General features: G+C 43.2%; 1 protein-coding gene across 4 annotated transcripts in view; it reads left to right on the top strand.

The window, feature by feature from the left end:
- SLC1A2 (solute carrier family 1 member 2) overlaps positions 1-21,105 on the top strand; it is a 177,940-nt gene that overhangs the window by 40,632 nt on the left and 116,203 nt on the right. The window contains exon 1 of one of the 4 annotated variants that reach the window (XM_077114410.1): positions 19,479-19,598. The exons of the other annotated variants lie outside the window; for them this stretch is intronic. Coding sequence (XP_076970525.1) covers positions 19,591-19,598 — 8 coding nt within the window. The 5' untranslated portion in view covers positions 19,479-19,590. Of the gene's footprint in view, positions 1-19,478; positions 19,599-21,105 lie in introns of those variants that run through there. 4 annotated transcript variants of the gene reach the window in all.

Genomic DNA, 21,105 nt, shown 5'->3' with positions numbered 1-21,105 from the left:
TCAGGCTGCCCTCTGGAAGCCAAGGAGGTCTGTTCAACATACACTGACCCAAGACCTCTGTTGGTCAGGCAATACGCTAGGGGCCTAAATACAGAGATTAATGAGATGAGGTATTTGCTGCTCAGAGCAAAGCTAGCAGCCTCAACAAAACATGCACAAAGCAAAAAACAGAAAATGTAATATCTGTCATCCCACTGCTGTTTTCATATGAGCTCATTTCCTTTAAATCTGCAGGTGTGTTATGTGTGTAAAAATGGAATAGTGTCTTGAAGCTTGCTTTTTTCATTTAGGATTATGCCAGGAGTTTTACCATCATATTCTTTGATATAATATTTGATGACTCAATAGGCTTGCATTTTTTTTAATGTCACTGCTCCATACAATTTACTTAGTGAATCCCTTATTGTTGGACATTTAGGTTACTTCTAACATTTCACTGTGGTAAACATCTTTGTATATAAATTTGATTCTCATGTGCCTGATAATATCCTTAGGTGATTGTAGACTTTTGACTTTTATGGTGTCCAGGTGGGGAAAAATCATTTAAGATTTTTTTTACTCCTGGAAAGCTGGAAACAGTAATGCCTGAGGTAACTAAAGCATGATCAAACTCATCCATCCTCTACCTGTTAGGAGCAATAGTCAAGTCTATGATTTGTTCTTTTGGAAATGTATATCTTGATTCATGATATCCTACCAAGGTTTAGATTAACAAAGATTATCTGGTCTGGTGGCCTCTTCTCAACCATCTGAAAGAATCACTGCTAAGGATGGAATAATCAGGCACAGTAGTAGTAGGAAGACACGAAACAGGTTCAGCAGGAACTCTGAGATAGCGAAAATGTAGAGTGGCTGATAAGGGCAGGAGGGAAGGTGCAGTGAAGTAAATGGCAAGGAAAGGCCCACCCAGCAGAGGGGTTATTCAGGGGAAATGGGAAATGCTTAGTGGTTAAATGAAGACTTGGCAGGTACAGGGAGTGGGTTTTGAGTCTGACTCTTCCTCTTACCTGCCATGTGACCTTGCACACATTATTTGTTCTTTCTCAGCCGTGGTATCCTCACCTGAGCCATGGGCATGTTCTAGTACCTGCTTCACGGGTTCGTCGTGAGGATTTAGTGAGATCACGCGGGTCAAGTTCTAATAATTGTCCGCTATCCATCATTATCATCACAGACATCACCCGTGGCAGGGGGTGTTTGATGAGGGGTCTGTGCTCACATACCCCTGAGGAAGATGCAAATCAACAGAGAAGTTTCGCTTTTCTCAGAAAGACAACAAAATGAAGGGTGCAGTACGATATCTACAAGAGATCAGTGTTCCACTTCATTCTTCCGAAGTACAAAGCAGGGTGGGCTGGGGCTTCCCCACCTATTTCCTAAGGCCTCTGACCACAAGCTGGGGCATTTGTCGAGGGGGCTGGTGTTGTGCTCAGAACCAGCAGGACAGACATGCATTGGACAGACGCATGGCTTGTACTGGTCTCACAGAACCAGTGCTCCTGTGGTGCTTTTAAAAGTTTATATTTAGAGATAGTTCTGTATTAAGATTCTTTTGGGTTCCTTTGATAGAACCCCGATTCAAAGGGGAAAAAAAGGGGGAGAACTTTTTATTGGCTAAGGCTGGCTAAGGGAACTGGGATGTCTGGGGTTTCAGTGACATTCTGACACAGCAGGACCAAGTGCTCAAGTGCTGTCCTGGGGGGCCTGTACCTCTCCCCATCTCTTGGGGGAGGAAAAGGAGAAGAAAAGAAAGAAAAATGTGTGTGGCTACCACAAACTCATAAAAGAATCTCATCATTGGGTGATTTATACCTGAGCTCTGCAACACTAAATTCCAGCTCAATTTTTCAAGTTTTTTCCTCTTCTCCCATTTCTACCTCCTCCCCGCAATGTATGTGTGATTTTTCAAATCAGGTGTTGCTTTCCACCACCTGCAGCTCCAAAAGTTGCTGTGAATCCTGTTTCTTTAAGCTCAGGGTGTCATTAGAGTCTAACAGCCTCCCTGTGCAGCTTATCTTCTCCCTGCGGACTCTAAAAATACCCAGAGGCACTCAAAACAAACGGCGCAAAGTGCCTTAGCACTGTCCCGGTAAAGACAGCCATCGCCCTCACCCTACTCTTTGTTTTTCGTTCGTTTATTTCTGACTCATCGACACCTCTGCTTAGGCAGAAGGGAAGGGGCTACTGATGGACGAGAACTGACTGGAAGAAAGGGACAGAGGGAAACAGACAGAACCCACACTTAGCACAGTGTCTCTGCTACTTGCTGTAGACCTGCACTAGGGTGTATGGAGAGTTCAGACCAGTCCAGGGAGCAGCACAGATTAGCTGGGACTTAAAATAAAACTCTTAAAAAAAAAAGATCACCTAGAATAACTGTCACGTATGTGTCCATGAAGAGGCCCAAGGATCCCATTCGGAGAAGGTTAGTGCCTCACGATGAGCAGGGTCAGAACCCAGGTTGTTTTCAGACGGAAAGCGTGAACCAACCCTGTTGGTTCCTTCCTGTGGAATCCTCAGGTGGGGTTGACCCATCTGGGAATCAGGGTGTTCTTATTTCCTTTTTATGGGACCGTGGAGCTTAGGGTATTGGTGGGTGTTTCTGTCACATGCCCTGCATCTAAGTTTGGGAGCTGTCTAGTCCTGGTTGTATTATCAAAGCTTTTGGGTCTTTCAAAAGCTGGCTGAGGGATTAAATGGTAAAATCAGACAGGGTTATGAAAATATGAGTCAGAACAGATCTGACCTTCTATAGGTCACCTGGAAGATCATATGTCCAATCTTAAATGGAATCAATTATATGTATATCACTAGTCGTGGACATGGAGAAGAAAAATCTATAGCTTCTTACCAACTCCAGGGACGCCTTTACTACATGGAATGTGGGTTTTAGCTGTGGGAAATGGTCATGCGATGGATAGATTGCCCAGAAGTTGTTCTCAGAGCGACCTTTTAGTTGGCTGCTTTATGGCAGGATCCTGGGATTTAAATTAAAAAGTTAAGTCTCGATGGTAAGCGTGAGTAAGTCCTTGGAACAGAATGTATTTAGTGTTGTTTCCATCTAAACATGAGTGGAGGAAACATACATTCTCTTGGACATGTGCTTCTCATTGGAAAATGCAACCAAACGTCTCTTTCTCTTGACTGCATCTCATGGAAAATCCTTGGCCTCTTTTCAAGACTCAAGTAGACACTTCTAAACTCCCAAATTGCCAGGTGGTCTTTCCCAATGAACACCCAGAGGCAAGGGTGCTTGACTCGGTGTGGGTGTGTATTTGCTCATCCAGGATTTCATGTCCGCCTTTTTTAAAACCTAGATTGCCTATTTAACCAGCATTCCCTGTGCATTGTCTCTATGTGGCAAAGGATTTAGAATGGCTTTTTAAATCTGGGTGGCATAATAATAAAATTAGTAACAACAACAGGAATCACAACCCCGAGAGTTAGCATATATGTTGTACTCATAACGTGCCAAATATTTTTCTGTTTATCATAGATTTTAATGCATTTAATTCGATAGTGGTTTTCAGATTTACCCCCCCCCCATCTTCTCCTTGTCCTTCCTAGAGCTAAAATTAGCCAAATTGACTATGCGCTCTTTCCAAGATGACTAGGAAATTGCCAACTTTTAATTGCATCTATATAGATCTGACTTTTCTTTAATTGGAGAGAGCCACAGTTGTATATTAGTTTGGAGATGGCCTTGTTGTTTTGTGATCAAATTGAGAGCTTCAGTTACAGGCAAAGGCTCCTTTGTATTTCTTGCCCTTCCTGCTACCAACACATTGAAAAGGTTCTTACTGTTATGCAAGCGGTTAAATTTCATGCACTAGAAGGGCCGCTGGACTTTTGGAGTTGCTCATGAAGACACAGTTGGCTGACGTGAACGGAAAGGGTGAGTTCTCCCAGAGATTAAAGTTTTGACAAATCAGCCCAGGTTGTGACAATTTTAGACTGCTTCAGATCAGCCAGCATCAAAGGTTTTTTTTGGCCTTTTCCTCTGCCTTTGGTGAGAGATATATAACCTGCAGCAGAGAGCTGCTCTCAGATTGCTGTCTTCCCAGGAGGTTGTGTCCCGGGTGTCTTCTGTCATCCAAACAACACTTCAGAATAATAAGTCCCTAAAGAGTTGCTCTGTGACGGAACCAGCCTGCTTCAACTGGAGCCTGGATTTTGGGACTTGGGGACTTTACCATCTCCTCAATTCACATGTTGGCATCTCCTTTTCAGCATTTGGAATCCTAAACTGCGAATGGGCTTTTGGGATGGGAGGCAGGTGATATTTCCGAGTGTAAAATCAATGGACTGGCTTTGGAATTATGGAAGTTTATCTGATTTAGAATAGCTTTTTTCTTCTGGTTGAAGCTACTAAAGAATCTGCCAAGTGCTATGCTGTTTCCATTTGCCATGTGCAAGTATTTTTATGAAGAACTGGCCATGTAGTGCAATGGATTGTGAATATGTTTCTTAAAGAAAGTCCACATTGGAATAAAGGAAAAGGGTGTTTGCAATTTTCTAGAAAATCTAGATCACGTAACTATGTAAAATAGGTAAAAAAACAAACATACAAAAGACAGGCAAACAAGGCCCCCAAACACACACACACATACAAAAAAACTATTCTGTTTATTGAAGTCTGATTATCTGGATTAGACAAACATAACAGGCAAAACCGTCTGTGTAATTGCCAGTTCCAGCCTTCTGTTCAGCTTGAGGATGCTTATTTAGATGTCTCTTTGAGGGTTACTTTTGAGGGGTTGTTGAGAGATGGTCCATTTCTAGGAGTGCTCAATGGTACCAAGCACCATTGTTAGTCTTTCTTGGAAACAGGATAAAGAGAGTCTGGGCTTTAACCATAAGGAATATGTGGGCTTGAATTCTGGAGTGGCTGCTTTGCTGTTTGGTGCTGGACAAAAAAAAAGTTGAGTAACCTTTCTGAGTGTCATTTCCCTCATTTGAAAATGGAATTGACACTCCACTTTTATAACAATTAAATGGAATATTAGATATAGAGCATCTGGCACATAGTATGTGTTCTGAAATGCCTGCCTCCCATCTCTGAGTTGGGGACAAACCAGGGGATGATTTGACACAGCTAACCAGTCCAATATTGGTTCAAATGAGAAAATCAACTAAGAAAGAGTCGCTAAAGTCTTTCTAGACACAAGTATCCATGCTGTATGCCAACCCTAGTACTTACTTCCTGTGTGACCTTGGAGAGGTTGCTGAACCTCTCTGATCCTCGCTTTCCTGATCTGTGAAATGGGAATAATAATAGTTCCTTCCTCCTACTGCAGTGGTAGGATTAAATGAGCTAATTCAGGCAGTCTTTATTTTAGTGCCTGGTACATGGTAAGTGGGACTGACACCTCTGCTTCTCTTTTGCTTCCCTGACTGTCAGCCATCCTGACCTTCATGAAGACACAGAGGTCTCCCCTGGCTTGTCCATTCACTGGTGGTAAGGCCAACTGCATTTATGGAAGCTCAATCCTGTCTCCAAGGTGGTCCTTCAGCCTCTAAGTTTATACAGCTGCCAGCCAGGTGTAGAGGTTGGGTAGATTTGTGGATGTGGCGTTGAGGATGTGGGTCAAAGAGAGGAAATGATGATAGGTTCGCATCTGTTCTTTTGAAGCAGATCTAGGATTCTAAGTATGAGTATCATGACCCTTTTTTTAAAATTCACAATTAAGACAGATTTAATGTCAAACCAAGATGAGCAATTATCACTTATCACAATTAAGTAAAAACAGTATAATTTTATTATAATCACAAAGATAAACAAGTTAGTTTATACCTTGAGAGTATCAGTGACTTTGGTTCTTTTTCATCTGTATTTTCTTTATTGTTAATTTTTTAAAATTTTGAGATAATTTTAGACTAACAGAAGAATTGCAAAAATAATATAAGCATTCTCATATTCCTCTTTCCCAGCTTCCTCTAATATTAGCATTTTACACAGCCATAACATATTGATACAAATGCAGAAATTAAATTTGATACAATACAATTAACTTAGAGCTTATTTGGATTTGACCAGTTTTTCCACCTCTCTTTTCTAAACCAACATTCCATATTGCCTTGTCATACTTCCTTAGGTTCCTCCAGCCTGTGACAGATCCTCTGTTTTTCCTCATCTTTCATGACCTTGACACTTTTGAAGAGAACTGATCTGATATTTTATAGACTGTCCTCAATTAGGGATCATCTGATATTTTCTCCATTTCTGGCACTTTGACTGCCTTACATGCACTTCACTGCCCACGCCAGGGATATAGTGACAAATGGAAACCATGAGGCTTAATAAATTATCCAGATGTTTCTGAGACTAGCCTGCTTGGGCATTACAGACAGTAGAAGTTAAGTGGATGGACTCTGGAGCCAGGCACCCTGGGTTCTGATCCTGGCTCTGCCACTTACTGCTGTGTGACCTTTTTGTGAAAGTTACTTGACCTCTCTGTGCTTCACTGTCCTTGTCTAAAAAGTGAGGATCATAGTAGAACCAATTTCATAAGACTGAGGTGAGGATTACATGAAGTGAGTATAACGGTACTTTGCATGTCACAGTCACTCAGTATGTCTTAGCTGTTCCCTTTGCTGCATGTTTGGCCAAAGCCCTCTCCTCCCAACCCAGGTGTACTGATATTCTCAAGTGACTGTTCAGGCCTGCAATTTTGTAATGAGTGTGGTTCTGGCCTGTGTGAGAACTTTGCAGCAAAGCCGTGGTATTTTTGGGCATGGGCCTCACGTCCCATCCAGAAAAGCCATTGTAACTAGGGGCCCTGGGCCTTGGGTGCCAGGATCCCATGAAGCGTCAGGTCTCCAGGGCCTCCTTGCCGCACTCGTGTTCCCCACTCCAACCTGCACCACCAGCCCTGGGATCTGCTCAGCAATCACTTCAGACTCCCTCTCTCCACTCCACTTTTCCATCCGCTTGCTCTGCACCCTTTTGGGCATTATGCCTTGTCTCCCTCTCCTCACCTTGCAGAGAATGGACGTGAGGCAGAGAAGCATGTGTGTTTTAGTTTGCTAAAGCTGCTGGAAGGCAAAATACCGGAAATAGAATGGCTTTTAAAAAGGGAATTTATTAAGTTGCAAGGTTATAGTTCTAAGGCCATGAAAATGTCCAAATTAAGGCATCAACAAGGGGTTACCTTTACTCAAGAAAGAACGCCTCTGTCAGCTGGGAAGGCACATGGCGATGTCTGCTAGCTCTCTCTGCTCATTTCATAAGGCTTCCCCAGGGACGCTTTCCTTCTGCATCTGCAATGATCTCTGGTTGTGCAATGTGGGCATTTTTGGCACTGAGGCTTCTTCCAAATTGGTTCCCTCTTAAAGGACTCCAGTAAGCAGCCCCACTTTGGATGGGTGGAGACACATCTCCATGGAAACCACCTAATCAAAAGTTACCATCCACAATTGGGTAGGTCACATCTCCATGGAAACAATGAAAAAGATCCTATCCAGCAATATTAAATGAGGTGAAAAGGACATGGCCTTTCCGGGGTACAAGACAATTTAAACCAGCGCAGTGTGCTACACACACAGCTTCTTGAGAAAGACTGTCTAGGTTTGATGCCTAGCCTGATCACTTAAAAATTATTTCAATCTCTGTGCTTTAGTTTCTTTGTATAGGGCTAACAATAGAAATAATTATTATAGCTAAATTTACTGAGACTTTATTCTGGGTGAGGCTCCACTTTGAGTGCTAATTCCATTATTTTATTTAATCTTCATCAAACTGTGGGACATACGTACTAACATTATCCCATTTAGCAGGTGGGGAAACTGAGAAACAGAGAGTTTAAGTAACTAGCTCAAGATCACACAGCTAAGATATGGGGGAGTCAGATTCATACCCAACCTGGCTTTGGAAACAACAGTTCTATTCACTGCATTCTTTGCCAAATGTGGTCTCCCAGAGAGTTTCTGAGAGGGTTAAGTAAAATAATCTCTATAAAATGCTTAGCAAAGTGCCTGGCTCAGAGTTAACGCTCAGTAAACTTTAGCTGTTCTTAATCCCATGATCTGATTTCTGTTGCCTCTGGCTCCTGGTTTACTTGGCTCTGGGCTGCTATTTCTAGGGTTTTCCCATTTGGCTTGGTGCTCTGCACCATGGACTGTGGGCGCCTTGCCCAGTTTTCAGACCAATGTGCCCCTCACCATGCGGTACTGGCCCCATGACTGCCTACCCAGCAAGTGGGGTCACCTGCAGCCCTTCACCTTGATACAACTGAGCCTGAAGTTCTCCACCTGCTCTGTTCTGCTCAGTTTCTGGTGTTTTCATTCATTTTCCATTTGCTTTCATCTTGCACCTCAATGCAGCTGTTGATTCTGCTTCTCTGACTCTTGTTTCTACCTTGTCATCCTGTGGCCTGGCCTCACCCCTGCCTGAATCAATGACTTCCAGTCCCCTTGCTTGGTTCCTGGGGACTTTCTGAAGGTTGGAAAGAGAGTGTTCAAGGAAGAAGGAGTGAAAAAGAACAGAGGCAGAAGAGCAGTTAACAGGAGTCAGCCAACATTTCGGATGCAACGTTTTGGTCCTTGGTTTCAGACTGCCTTTTTCCTTTTGAAAACAGGGGTCCCTCGTGCTGTTCCAGGCTCTGTTCAAGTCACTGTCATGAGACACCACCTTGCCGTGTGCCCCAGGCATGGCTCAGACCCGCTTTGGTGGGTCTCTGTGCTTCTGACATCTGGCTCCTGGGTGCTTCCCCAGGCCTGAAGACAGGGAGGTGCAGTGGCTGAGAATCCAGGCACTCCAGCCAGACCGCCTGGGCCTGCATCCCTGACGAGCCCTTGCTGAAGGAGCTCCAGCAATTTACTGAAATCCTCTATGCCTCAGTTTCATCGTCTGTAAAATGGAGATAATAAGGATGCCAACCTCACAAAGTTATTTGAAGTATGCAATGAGTCAATACAAGTGAAGGGCTTAGAAGGGTGCTTGGTATATAGTAAGAACCCAAAATGTCATTTATTAAAATTATTATTATTTCTGGGAACTGGTTAAAGACACTACAGTGTCATAGTCATATTTGTGACTGGTCTTGGGTTAGGTTCTTCTTGGTTATTGACACTAAATCTGCAGTAAGTACCTGAGGATTTGAGAATCAATATCTCCAATAAATTGCATGGAGTGTGTACTTCAGAGATACTAAAAGAAGTGGCAAAGTTAACCTAGTTCAGGGACTTTTTTAAAAAATATTTTTATTGAGATATCTCCACACACGTACAGTCCAACCACAGTATGCAATCAATGGCTCACAGTATCATCACATAGTTGTGTATTCTTCACCATGATCATTTTTAGAACATTTACATCACTCCAGAAAAAGAAAAATAAGAACACATACATCCTACCCCCTTACCCCTGTAGTTCAGGGGCTTTGAATCTGGGCTTAATGCCTGCATGCCTGGGTTCCTGAATGTGGCCCAGAACCACTGAAATAGTTCTGGGAAACAGGACTCATCCACATGATAGAACCCCAAGAGAAGAGAACAGTGAGAAGCCATCAGCTGAATGGTATGAGCTGTTGAGGAAAGCTCCATGTGAAATGAGGAGAGAACTGAGAATGAGTGAAGTTGCAGCCAATCCTAAGAGAATAGACAGCAGAGACCAGGGCTGCCTAGAGGGGTGGTGAGGGAACAGCCTTGTCATTTCACTTTTCCAGGCAGGCTTCCCTCTCTTGCCCTCTTCCTCCCTCCTCTGCTTTCTCTGCAAATGGCTTCTTTGCCCACCCCTCTTTGCTCCCCTGCTGAGCCAACCTAGCATTGGTAGCCACAGACATGGCTGAAGGGAGACAGAGTCGGGGCCAGATCTGAGATAATGGTTTCGTCACTCTCAGGCTGTTCTTATTTTTGTTTTCTCAAATTAAAAAATTTTAGACGTGTAACCTGTCTAAGAGAGTTGCAAAATCAGGTAGATTTAAGAAACAGTGTTTCTTAAACTTCAATGGGTTTAAGAATCAGCTGGGGATTCTGTTAATGATGTGGTCTGGGTGAGACCTGGGATTCTGCATTTCTAACAAGCTCCCGGGTGAAGCTGATGGTCTCTGGAGCAAACTTTAAGTAGCTAGGAAGTCTGGTTAATTCAGCCAGTTGCACCTCTGACTGCTGGGTAAAGAATTAGATATTACAAAAGTGACATCTCGAGCATTACTGTAGCCTTCTCTTAAAGCCATCAAATGAGGTCACAGACTCTTTCGTTGCAAAGGATTTGGAGGCATTGTAGGCATATTCCCTCACCTGGTGATTCTAAGCCATACAGAGTGGAGCTGAGCCAGGAGATGTCCAAGTGGCTTTTCTGGTCCGTTCTGCCTGTCCCGGGGTTCCCACACAGGCTCACGTCTCAGCTGGACACGCTGTGGGTACGCTCTGGTGGTGGCCCAGAGGTCCCCTCTTTACCCCATGGTCCCTCAGCCCATTTGACTCTTTTATCCCCAAGGCCCCATCTCTTTCTCTCTCTGTCTCTACTTTTTATTGCAGTAACATAATTCCCATTTTCATCACCTTCAAGTGTGTAATTCAGTTGTATTAATTACATCACTAACGTCCATTACCCCAATTTTTTCATCACCTTAAACAGAAACTCTGCACCAATTAAGCAATAATGCTACCCTACCCCTCTTGGGCTTGGTAACTTGTAATCTTCTAAGTAGTAGACAGTATGCAGTTGCATATTCTGTCTCCATGAATGCACTTATTCTAAGTATTCCATGTCAGTAAGATAATACAATATGTGTCTTCTTGTGTCTGCCTTATTTTACTCAACATGACATCTTTAAGGCTCATCCACGTTATGGCATGTATCAGGACTTCATTCCTTTTTACAGCCAAATAATATTCCATTGTGTGTATACATCACATTTTGCTTAGTCATTTATCTATTGATAAGCACTTGGGTTGCTTCCACCTTTAAGTGCCTTCTCTTTTCATTTCTGGTTTCTGGTAATGGGTCTCATCCATTCTCTGCCCATTTTGTTTTGCTTCGCCTTATGGTAGGGGTGGAGGTGGAGTTGGTGTCCGTGGAGGTGGCGGGCTTAAGGCTTCTGGTATGGAGCCTTGAGCACAAGCTGGTAATAGCCAAAGGATGGAGAATCTGCAACACAATCAGACTTGGGAGCAATGATGAAAGTTCATTTTCTGCTGAAGTCTAACTCATAACTTACTATGATGCTAAAAATGAGTCACTTTGTTCTTGAGGTAGTGACAAAAGACCTCTCTATGGCTTCAGTCTCTGGAGCCACCAGTCCCCTGAAGGCAGTGGGGATGTGTTATTTCTGCTGCTCCCCACCTGCCCCCCAAGCCCGGTCAACTCCAGAGCAGGGCTCGACGTTTTAAGACCAGAGACACATGAAGGGAGAGCGAACAACACATATAAAGTATGCTATCACCCAGCTTGTGTGTTTTATAAAGTCTCTCCAGGTAGTAATCTGAAGTAGGGCTTAATGAAAGTCAGATGAGAAATTTATAAATGGAGCATTGAAAATCAAGGGGGGCAGGCATGAGGACATTGCCCACTGTCACCACGACGATGACATGAGCTGTAGGCTGTGCTGGGGAAGATGTGTCTCCAAGTGGTGTGGATGACAGCTCTGCCCTCACTTGCTTTCTTCCACAGGAAGGCAAATCCCAGGGCAAGTGGGCACATATCAGGGGACAAACACACGGCTTGAACATCACAAACGTCCGGACGGAAATCTGCTCCAATTCCCTGCCTATGTCCATGCACCCAGACCCTCTGTATTTTAGTGGTGAAGAGAAAGCCTGTGGAGTTGAGAAAAATAAATATAGGTTATCTTAAAGTATAGATGAAATGCTCCGTAAGGCAGTTGGAAAGTGGAGTAGAAAAGTCAAGGCTGGCAGAGAATTGGATTGGAACCCCAGCCATGCAGCTTCCAAGCTGTGTGACTGCCAAATTACTCAGCTGGGCCCTACCTTCTTCATCTGTATAATGGGTATCAATATACCTACCACACAGATTTGATGATAAATAATGATGACAGCCATCATTTATTGAGCATGATTGGGAGTCATGCTCAATGCCTTTGAGAAGGTCTTCACATTAAGAGGATATGAATATCCCCATTTTGCAGATGATGAAACTAGAGGCTCACAGAGGTTGAGTGGTTTTACCAAAGTCACACGTAAGTGATAGACCAGGACTCAAATCTGTATCTGACAGGCTTTAAAATCTGTGTGGTTAATCACTAAACTTCACTGTTGCAAGGACCCAGGGAAATAATACAGCATTACCCAAAATATGTGAAATAGATTCCCTAATGAAATGAAAGTTGATATTAGGGGACACATGAGATGATTGGGGGCGCACTGACAAGGAATTAAGTATGATTGCATTATGTGATGAGAAAATTCTTTTTTCAATTCTCTTTTTATTCTTCTGATTATGACAAGGATAAAACTTTCATTGGCACTACTATGTCTTTAACACTATTATAATACTTTTTAACAAGTATTAATACTTTTTAACAAGAAAACAAGCAGGGGAGGTTTCAGCAGACAACAATAGCTAAAATTCAGTAAAATGTCCTTTCTATATTTATTTTTATACCCATCTTTTGTTTATGACAAGTAATTCTGGCTTTCCATTGATGGCAGTAATTAAAAATTCCTCTTAGACTAGATTTATTTAGGTATAAAGAGAAATCGATGTGAAACCATATTAAGTAAATAATGGAGGTGGTAATCTGATATGGTAAAAACAGTGAAGGCTGTACCTGAGTGACTCAAGCAAGAGTTATCGATAACCTGTGAGCGCGTGTTCAGCCTGATGTGTAGAACATAGTTTATACTCAGTAAATGTCAAGGACAGAGGGGAGGGAGAAGGCGTAACAATGAACTGTCCTTTATTCCTGTATTCCTCTCTTACTGTGTGCCAGGCACAGTAAGTGAAGCATAAAAGAAATGGATCATTTGTAAACTGATGATATGGCCTTTCCCTTGAGGTCTGGGATGTGCATTTAGGTTTTTCTGAAAGCTGATAGATAAATCGGGGGGGGGGGGGGGTTGAGGTTTGAGAAAATTGAGTTAGTTTTGGTCATCTCTTATCCAGAGAAGTTGAGTGCTGGGGAAGGGATGTTAGCGCTCAGGGACTGATCCTGTGTCAGAGATGTGAGCCTTGAGGTGGTGGAAGGGATTTTTCCAAGGTTGTCCAGCAAGAAAGCAGCCTCGACGTGACTAGTGCTTTCATCCTTGTCCAACCCAAGAACCTCAACTTTATTCTCTTTCCCCCAAACAGCCACCAGGGCTATATTGGCTCATGGCACAACACACAAAGCTCAGGGCTCAGTCTACCACTCTCTAGGTGCTCAATAATTCCCAAGCACTGCACAAGGCATGAGTTACAGAGAAACTCCTAAAAGTGCAGAAAGTAAATCACAGTCTCCAACCTCAAAGAGGTGAAGAGCCTATGCTATATGACTTTGCCCTAGATGAGGATCAAATCATTTAGGAAATAAGTAAACCCAGGTCTTTTATAGTAAAGTTAGTTAGGAAGGTCCACCTTGGAATAAGAATCCCTCTATTAGTCAGCTTTCATGAGATTATGCTTCACTAACAACAACCCCACAATCTCAGTGGCTTACAAACACAGCAGTTTTTACCTTGCTTCTGTTATGCGTTGTTTGCAGGTCGACTGTGGGTACTCTCCATGTCTTCTTTTGGGGCCCAGGTTGAGGGAGCAGCCCCATCTGGGATGTGTCTCTCTTGTAGCAGAGGAGGAAAGGGCCAGTGGGATCACATAAAGGCTTTCAGTGCTTCGACTTGGAAAAGATGTGTCTTCTGTGTTGGTTTGGGTTCTAGGACAAGATTCTAGGACATGGACTTGAGCACAAATAGCTTATATTGGGATGGTTCAGGAAACACCAGTAGTGAAGCGAGGAAGTGAGACAGGGAACGGAAGGCAGCCAACGGAGGGTAGAATATGACGCAAGCTACCCCTTGAGCAACTTGAGTTGAATCCCATGGGGAAATGTCAGGAAGCAGTGCAAATCACATGCCTCAGAGTGATCCCTTTGAGAGACAGAGAGCTTGTGAATTTACACATGCATGCCTCTTGGCCAGTGGTTGAGGTCTATTTCTGGAAGCAGTGGTGGTGGTGGTGGTTCAGTCTCCAGCATTTCTAGCCTGAGTGAGTGCAGACAGAGTAGCCTTCTAGTTTAGGAAAAAGCCCTCAAGCAAAGGGAACAGACACTAGCAGCTGGAATTTGGCATGAGGCCATTAAAGTGATAAGGTGGTCATTGACCAAAGAAAGTCAAGTGGCAAAGCTAGTCTTCAGGGATGGGGAATATAATCCTCCCACAGGAGTGCAGTAAATACTTGAGAACCATAACCATCTGTAAAAGGCCCTGGTGTATGAAGGACAGTAAACTTTGTCAGCCAAATGGGTGATACTTAATTGAGATCTACTGTGCACACCAGGTGTCTCAACCTTGGCACTGTTGACATTTGGGCTGGATAAGTCTTTGCTGTAGAGGGGCTGTCCTGGGCATTGTAGGATGTTTACGAGCACTGCTGGCTTCTATTCACTAGTTGCCAGTAGCTCCCCTTGCCCACAAATTATGACAACTAAAAATGTCTCTAGACATTGCCAAGGGTCCTCTGGAAGGCAAAACCACCCCTGTTGAGAACCATTGATATTGTGGAATTAAAAAGAATTGAAGTAAGTTGTGGATACCTGGATGGATGAGCTCACGGTCTAATGGGGGAGACAGGCAGGCATATAAATTACAGTGGCAAGTTACCCAGTTTTGGTTTTGCAACGATTTGAAAGATGTAAAGGAAACAGAAGCAGTTGAGGGATGGAGATGGTCAGGGAAGGCTTTAGACAGCTGAGCAAACTTTTGAAGGATGAACAGGAGTTTCCCAGATAAGTGACACCATGTGTAAAAGTTAAATATAATCTTTGATCATTGGGATGTGATCATAACTGATGTTGAAAATGTTGACCTCAGAGAGACCAGACTGCTGGATATTAATTAAACCAGTTTTACCATGTGATGGATCATGTGTAAGGAACAATGCCAAGGTGCATTAGAAGTTCTGCCCGAATGGCATGGTTGCAGCCCAGCCTCGGAGAAGCTGGATGTGTCCTTGCACCATTATTTTGGTCCAGAGGCAAGGCCAGTTTATTCCGTGGCCTTCCTCAGTTCATTTCCTGTCCCTTCCACTTTGAGGTTGTCTGCTTGGAGTTATGCAAAGAAAACTGAATGTGGGTCATTTAGTTAACTTTTCTGGGCCTTAGTTTCCTCATCTGCTAAATGACCCCTTCTTGGTCACTTCTCAGTCTTGCTCTAGGAATCAAACCAGACAATGAGATTTCATAGCACTGACCGTGTGTTGTTATGAACCTGGGTTGCAACCTGCTTTGACTCTCCATTAGCTCATCTGTAAATGAGTATAATGTCCACCTCAAGGGGTTGTCTTGAGGACTGAATTGCCCTATGTATGTTAGTCCTCAGCCCTGTGCCTGGCATACAGTAAGGGAAGAATATAGGACAGTTCATTGCTATCATAAATATTATAAAATAGGTTGAATTTGCATAATGGTAGTAGCTAGCTTTTATTAAATGAATGTTATGCTTCAGGTACTGTTTTAAGGGTTTGCGTATATTAACCTATGAGTATATTAGGTATTGTGATTACCACCATTTTACAGATGAGGAAACTGAGGCACGGAAGAGTTCAATCACTTGCCTTATGGGGACATCTGGTGAGTGGTACTCAAACTCCAGCAAGCTGCCTGAGCTGGTCATCACATCACTGGATCATACAGTACTGAGCATTTCCACATAACGTTTTGAAAAAGAAATCAAGGATTTAGAGAGTTTTTACTTTTACCAAATTATTGGAGCTAGTGTAACTACTATTGGATAAATGAACTTTTGTCACTGTTGACTGAAGTTCCTTAGTACACTTACCACACTTACAGGATATTAATAAAAGGATGGGTGAGCAAAGTTATATTTTTAATCATTGTACCCGAGCTGACTTCTCAGTGCAAGTCTACTGGGTAATGATGAATTATTCTAAACTGACCTCTTCCAGAAATATCTGTAAGAACAACACAAAGGGAGACTTTCAGCTGCTTAGATCTCTCCCCAAAGTGCCACCACCTACCCCCAACCCCAGGCTGGGGAAATAAAATGCTGAGAGTTTGCCAGCCTCCTGGATACCACCTCTGGAACAGCAGGGGGTTTGTCTTCTTCCCCTTTGTGGGGAGGCCTAGTGTACCTGAGGGAGCAGCTTTTGCTTGTTCCAAGAACTGCCTTTACCTCTAGCCTCTGTATGCAGAGGGGTGGTGATGAAAATCAGCACACACTCCCAACTTCAGAAGGATGCCTCCTGCTGCCTGTGTCCTTGTCCCTGGCTGGACTCTCATGTCCGACATCCTCACCTTGCTAGAAACAGAAAATTCAGCTCAGAGAGGGGGTGGACCTGGTCTGCTTTGGAAAGCTCTGTGTTCCTAGCACACTGTAAGGGCTCGAACAAGAATGAACCAAATGGGCGGGCCTTGGTGGCTCAGCAGGTAAGAATGCTTGCCTGCCATGCCCGAGGACCCGGGTTCGATTCCCGGTGCCTGCCCATGTTAAAAAAAAAAAAAAAAAAGATGGAGCTAAGAATAATGCAATGCAGGGTTGTTGGGAGGATTCTGTATGAAGTGCCTGGCACATAGGAAGGGTGCTCAGGTTAGTTCTTCTCTGTGTCATTCTGAGAGAGAGCTGGAGCTGCTAGAGAGGCCCTTGGGGAAACGAGTACCCTACAGTTCCATAGTTTGGCGGGAACTTAAGGCATCTTCTGTTCTGAATCCCAAAAGATATCAGATGAGTCCCTTGTTTTAAAGATTAAAGGCACCATTGGCAACTCAAAAGAGAAGGCATCTTTGGTGGCTTTTCTCTCACTAGCTGTGTCCCAGGCTCCAGGCTGCTGCTTCCTTGCTGCCAGGCACAGCCTACCCTCTGCCTCCTACTCAGACATCCACAGGTCTGCACAGACACAAGGAAACTGTCCTCAGGGATAGATGTTAATGCTCCTCAGGCTATGCCTGGCTCGTTGACTAGCTGATTGTTTTCTCAACACGGTGCCCCAATGATGGTTTCACGCTCCATAGCTCACCTGCCATCACCTCCTGCTTCCTTTGCTGCCCAACCTTTCTAGCATATTCATGTCTCATGCCCTTCTCTAGAGAGACATTAAGCCCCTCCAGTGAGAGGCAGGGAAGTGAGGTGTATGTGCACAGGTGCAGGAGTCCAGTTTTGAAGGCTTGAACCCCAGATTTGCCATTTATCTGTTGTGTGACCTTGGGCAAGTTACTTAGCCTCTCTGGGACTTTTCCTTGGCTACAAAATGGGAATTTGTTCCTACCTCATAGTTTTATTAAAAGATTCAAACAACTGTAAAGCACTTAGGATAGTAGCTGGTACATATTTCCTGAGTCTTCAGTGAGGGCCAGCTGCCATCGATATCCCACAGTGGTAAATGTCACCAAAAGAAGATGTTAGATGCTGCCACTAAAAGAAGTTGAATGTAGTCCAGTGGCCAAGGAGATGTGAGACATGAAAATCCACTTCCCTGTGGATTTGCAATGGACTTGATGGAAGCTATCAGTAGACAAATTTCCCAAAGGACTTTTAAAGGCTCATAAAGGCAATGATATTTTGCCTAATAAATCTTTATGTAACAAATAAATAGTGATTTTAATAATAACAATGACCTTGTGTCGAATACTGCCTATGTTAGGCACCTTAACATACATTTTCTGATTTAGTTTTCACCAATCAGAAAAGATTTTGTTATTATTATATGATTATGTTATACTATATTATCATCCCTTCTTATGAATGAGTATCTGAGGCTCAGAGTTGTTAGGTAATTTGGTGAAGGTTATCAGTGGAGGAAGTAGGAGTGAAAACTCAGGTGGCACTCTGAAAGATGACCATTTAGTGTTGTAGCACACCTTATCTTAGCATACTTAATTTATGAACACAATTTAGAACCAAATAAAATAGAATCCTTTGCCAAATTCAGTAGCCCTTGTGAAATTTTCAGATTAGGATCTAGATGGCCTGCAATAAGCCAAAGACAATGTGTGAGAGGGCCATGAATATGGCAAGGGGTCTGTCTGATGGATCAAGTCCTCAGGAAGTAGGGACCCTACAGAGGTACCATTGGATCAAGTCACCTGCAAAATGTCTTGGGATGGCTGCCGTTCTGAGATGGATGGTGGTTCAGGTATCCTCCTGGGCCCTTCTCCACTACCACTGTTCTGGTTAAGACTGTGGATTCATTCTCCATGCTACACTATAGTCAGGTAAATAATTCTGCAAGCAGACCTGAGTTCTACAATTCTACAGCCTCCTGACCCAAAGCTTTTAATCATTCCTCCCTACCACAAGGACAAATCTACCCCAGTTGTCCCCTTCTTTATAAAAAAATTTTTCTGTGGTACGGAGGTTTTGATGCCTGATAGGAGGTGAGGGAGTTAGAGAGGAGGAAGGAATGATAAGATGTTTTCCCCAGAAGCTGGAAGGGTTGGCCAGTCTAGGCTTAGAGGATCTCATATCCATGATATGAGCTTGGTTTTTAGATAGTGGATCATTGCTTCCCACAGTGTGTTTCCTGGAACATTCAATCCATAATATGTATATAGTTCTTATGTAAGACAAATAAACAAAAATGTAAAATGTATTTTAGCTTGGCCAAACAAAATTGGCCAAGTTTCTTTACTAAGGAACTTCTCAGAGCTTTCAATACAATACTGCACATTGTGAGCCTCAAGGATGAGAAGCTCTTTCCAATCGTGTTTATCCCCTTGATCTTTATATCCAGGAGCATTTGTGGGGATGAGTGTCCGGAAGAGCACATTTTGAGAAATGACACTATTATCCATGGAAGCTGCTGAAGGTGATGTTGGGGACTCACATCTATCGCAACACAATAGTTATGATTTTGCATTTAATTAGAAAATAGAATTCGTGAATAAGTTTAGAGGTAGAACATTTTAAGCATATAAGCATAGATAAAGGATTGACCCTTGGAACATTTCCAGACTTCAAAAGGAGACAATATCTTTCATTTACATTGCAGGTTAGAAGTTAACCTGGTTAAGTCCCTTAATAGGTTGGGGTTAAATGTCAAAGAGCAAGGCTGTGGGGATGGAGATGGTTAATGATCATGGGTTGCAGGAATGATGGGTTAAAGAGGGTAATGCAGGTACGTATGGTGATAGGCTTACCAGCAAAGTGCTGGGAGAGCCAAGTGGGAATTTCACCGATCTGGGAAGGAAACAGCAGGTGGTTCCTGCTTAAAGAGAAGAGAGGACATTGAAGGCCTAAGATGGTCCTGTTGAGGTCTTTAACTGTAATTACACAACGTCCAAACAAACACCTGATGACCTTGAGCTCTCCAGCCAAGTGACAGCAGTCAACAGGACAGTTTGTTATTTCTCTGACATCAAAACACTGGCTAGGTAAACAAAAGCACCTGACAGATCTGCCTCTGTGGTAAAACAGGACCGTGATGGAAGACAAAAGCTCATTCCAGTGCCACATTCCCAGTGTGTTCCTGGAGCCGAGGAAATGATCAGGTCAGAAATCTTGGACGGGGGGCAGTGGGTTGCGAGGGGCAGTGAGAGAGAGGACTCACTTTGCTTTCCCAGAGGATGAGGAAAAATGCAAAGGAAGAAAGTTAGGTTATTCTAAAACACTCATTAGAGCTTATTTCCCGATTTGGCAGACATTTGTCTTCGTCACAGCTTTGAATACTGTCAGCTTCCTTCTGTGAACTAGATCTTCCCTAGAAACATAGAGGCACAGAGGAAGGAGGGAAAATTGGGAAGCATATTCTAGTTATCAGGAAAAAAATTGGCTTCTAGAAACTTGTCAGGATGGTGGGTAAAATGTAAATCCTTGCATCCCAATGCCTAAAAATGAGGCAGGCCCCTGGTACAGCTCTCAGTAAATATGTGTTGAATGGATAAATGAATGAAGATATGATATTCCTACCTTGTGCATGGAATCGTCTCCCTTTAAACAAATGCTTAAACAACATATTCATAAGATGTTTAGTGATGAGTTGTATCTTTCGTCAAAATCATCATCTATGATTACATCTCAAAGACCTTGTACATTGAGAAACGGGGGACCTAATCCTTGATGAGTCTGTCCTTTGCATCCAACCACAGAACTTCCAGGGCTTCTAATGTGAGCATCTTCAGCAATTACTACTAAAGAAATTTGTCTAGGTAGAACGCAATGATTTTTGAAAATATAAAATAGCATTTCAGCCTGAAAGTATAGGATAAGGTGAATGACATTATTTAGATTTATTGTCAACCACTTAACCCTCCTGCAAAATCTCATGGGTCCGGTGATTCAAAAGCAAACATGTGATACTGCACTGCCAAATGTATTTGGTGTGTTTGGGAACTATTGCCAAACTGATTTTTGATGGTAGAAAGATATTTTTGAATCCCTCTAAAGAGAGGGAAAAAGAAACAACTACCTCTGTCGTGGGTAATAGCTCTCCTCTGCCACTTTACATACGAGAAAACCAAGGCCCAGAGAGTTACCCAAAACTTGTCCAAAGAGAAAATCAGTTCAGGCTTTGAGTCTGACCCTGCCAGGTGTTTCTGTAATATACCTGCCGTGGACCAAGGAGGTCAGGGGAAGGATCCATGGGTGCTTCTCCCAAATGTACCTCGGTGCGTCCCCAAATGCTAATCACCTGAAACAATGCCAGTTATGGGAGAAAACAGAAGACAGACCACCAAGGATTCCTAGGGTGGAGATGCAGGTGGAGGGGGTGAAGGATTAGGAGGAGGGGGAGCAGGTCTCGCCATGGTGGCCTCATTCACAGACCCTCTGGCCACTGGTCTTTCTCCATCCTGAGAGTAAAGCCTGTGCTTTCAGCTTTTCTGCCAACAAGGTGGGCGAGTGAGAACTCACATTGACCAAGGGAGCTTACCACGAGGGGAAACTTCTTTTAAGTCTTGTGTTTTATCCTTGGAAGTTAAGCAAATTTCCTATCATGTTCATTTCTATATAAGCGAATTTATTTTTTATTTTAAAATTATGGTATATAATATATATATA

The sequence above is a fragment of the Tamandua tetradactyla genome, chromosome 8 (genome assembly GCF_023851605.1).
Source record: "Tamandua tetradactyla isolate mTamTet1 chromosome 8, mTamTet1.pri, whole genome shotgun sequence".
Lineage (NCBI taxonomy): Eukaryota > Metazoa > Chordata > Mammalia > Pilosa > Myrmecophagidae > Tamandua > Tamandua tetradactyla.
Note: the sequence above shows the minus strand (reverse complement) of the source record. Positions and strands in the feature narration are given on the sequence as shown.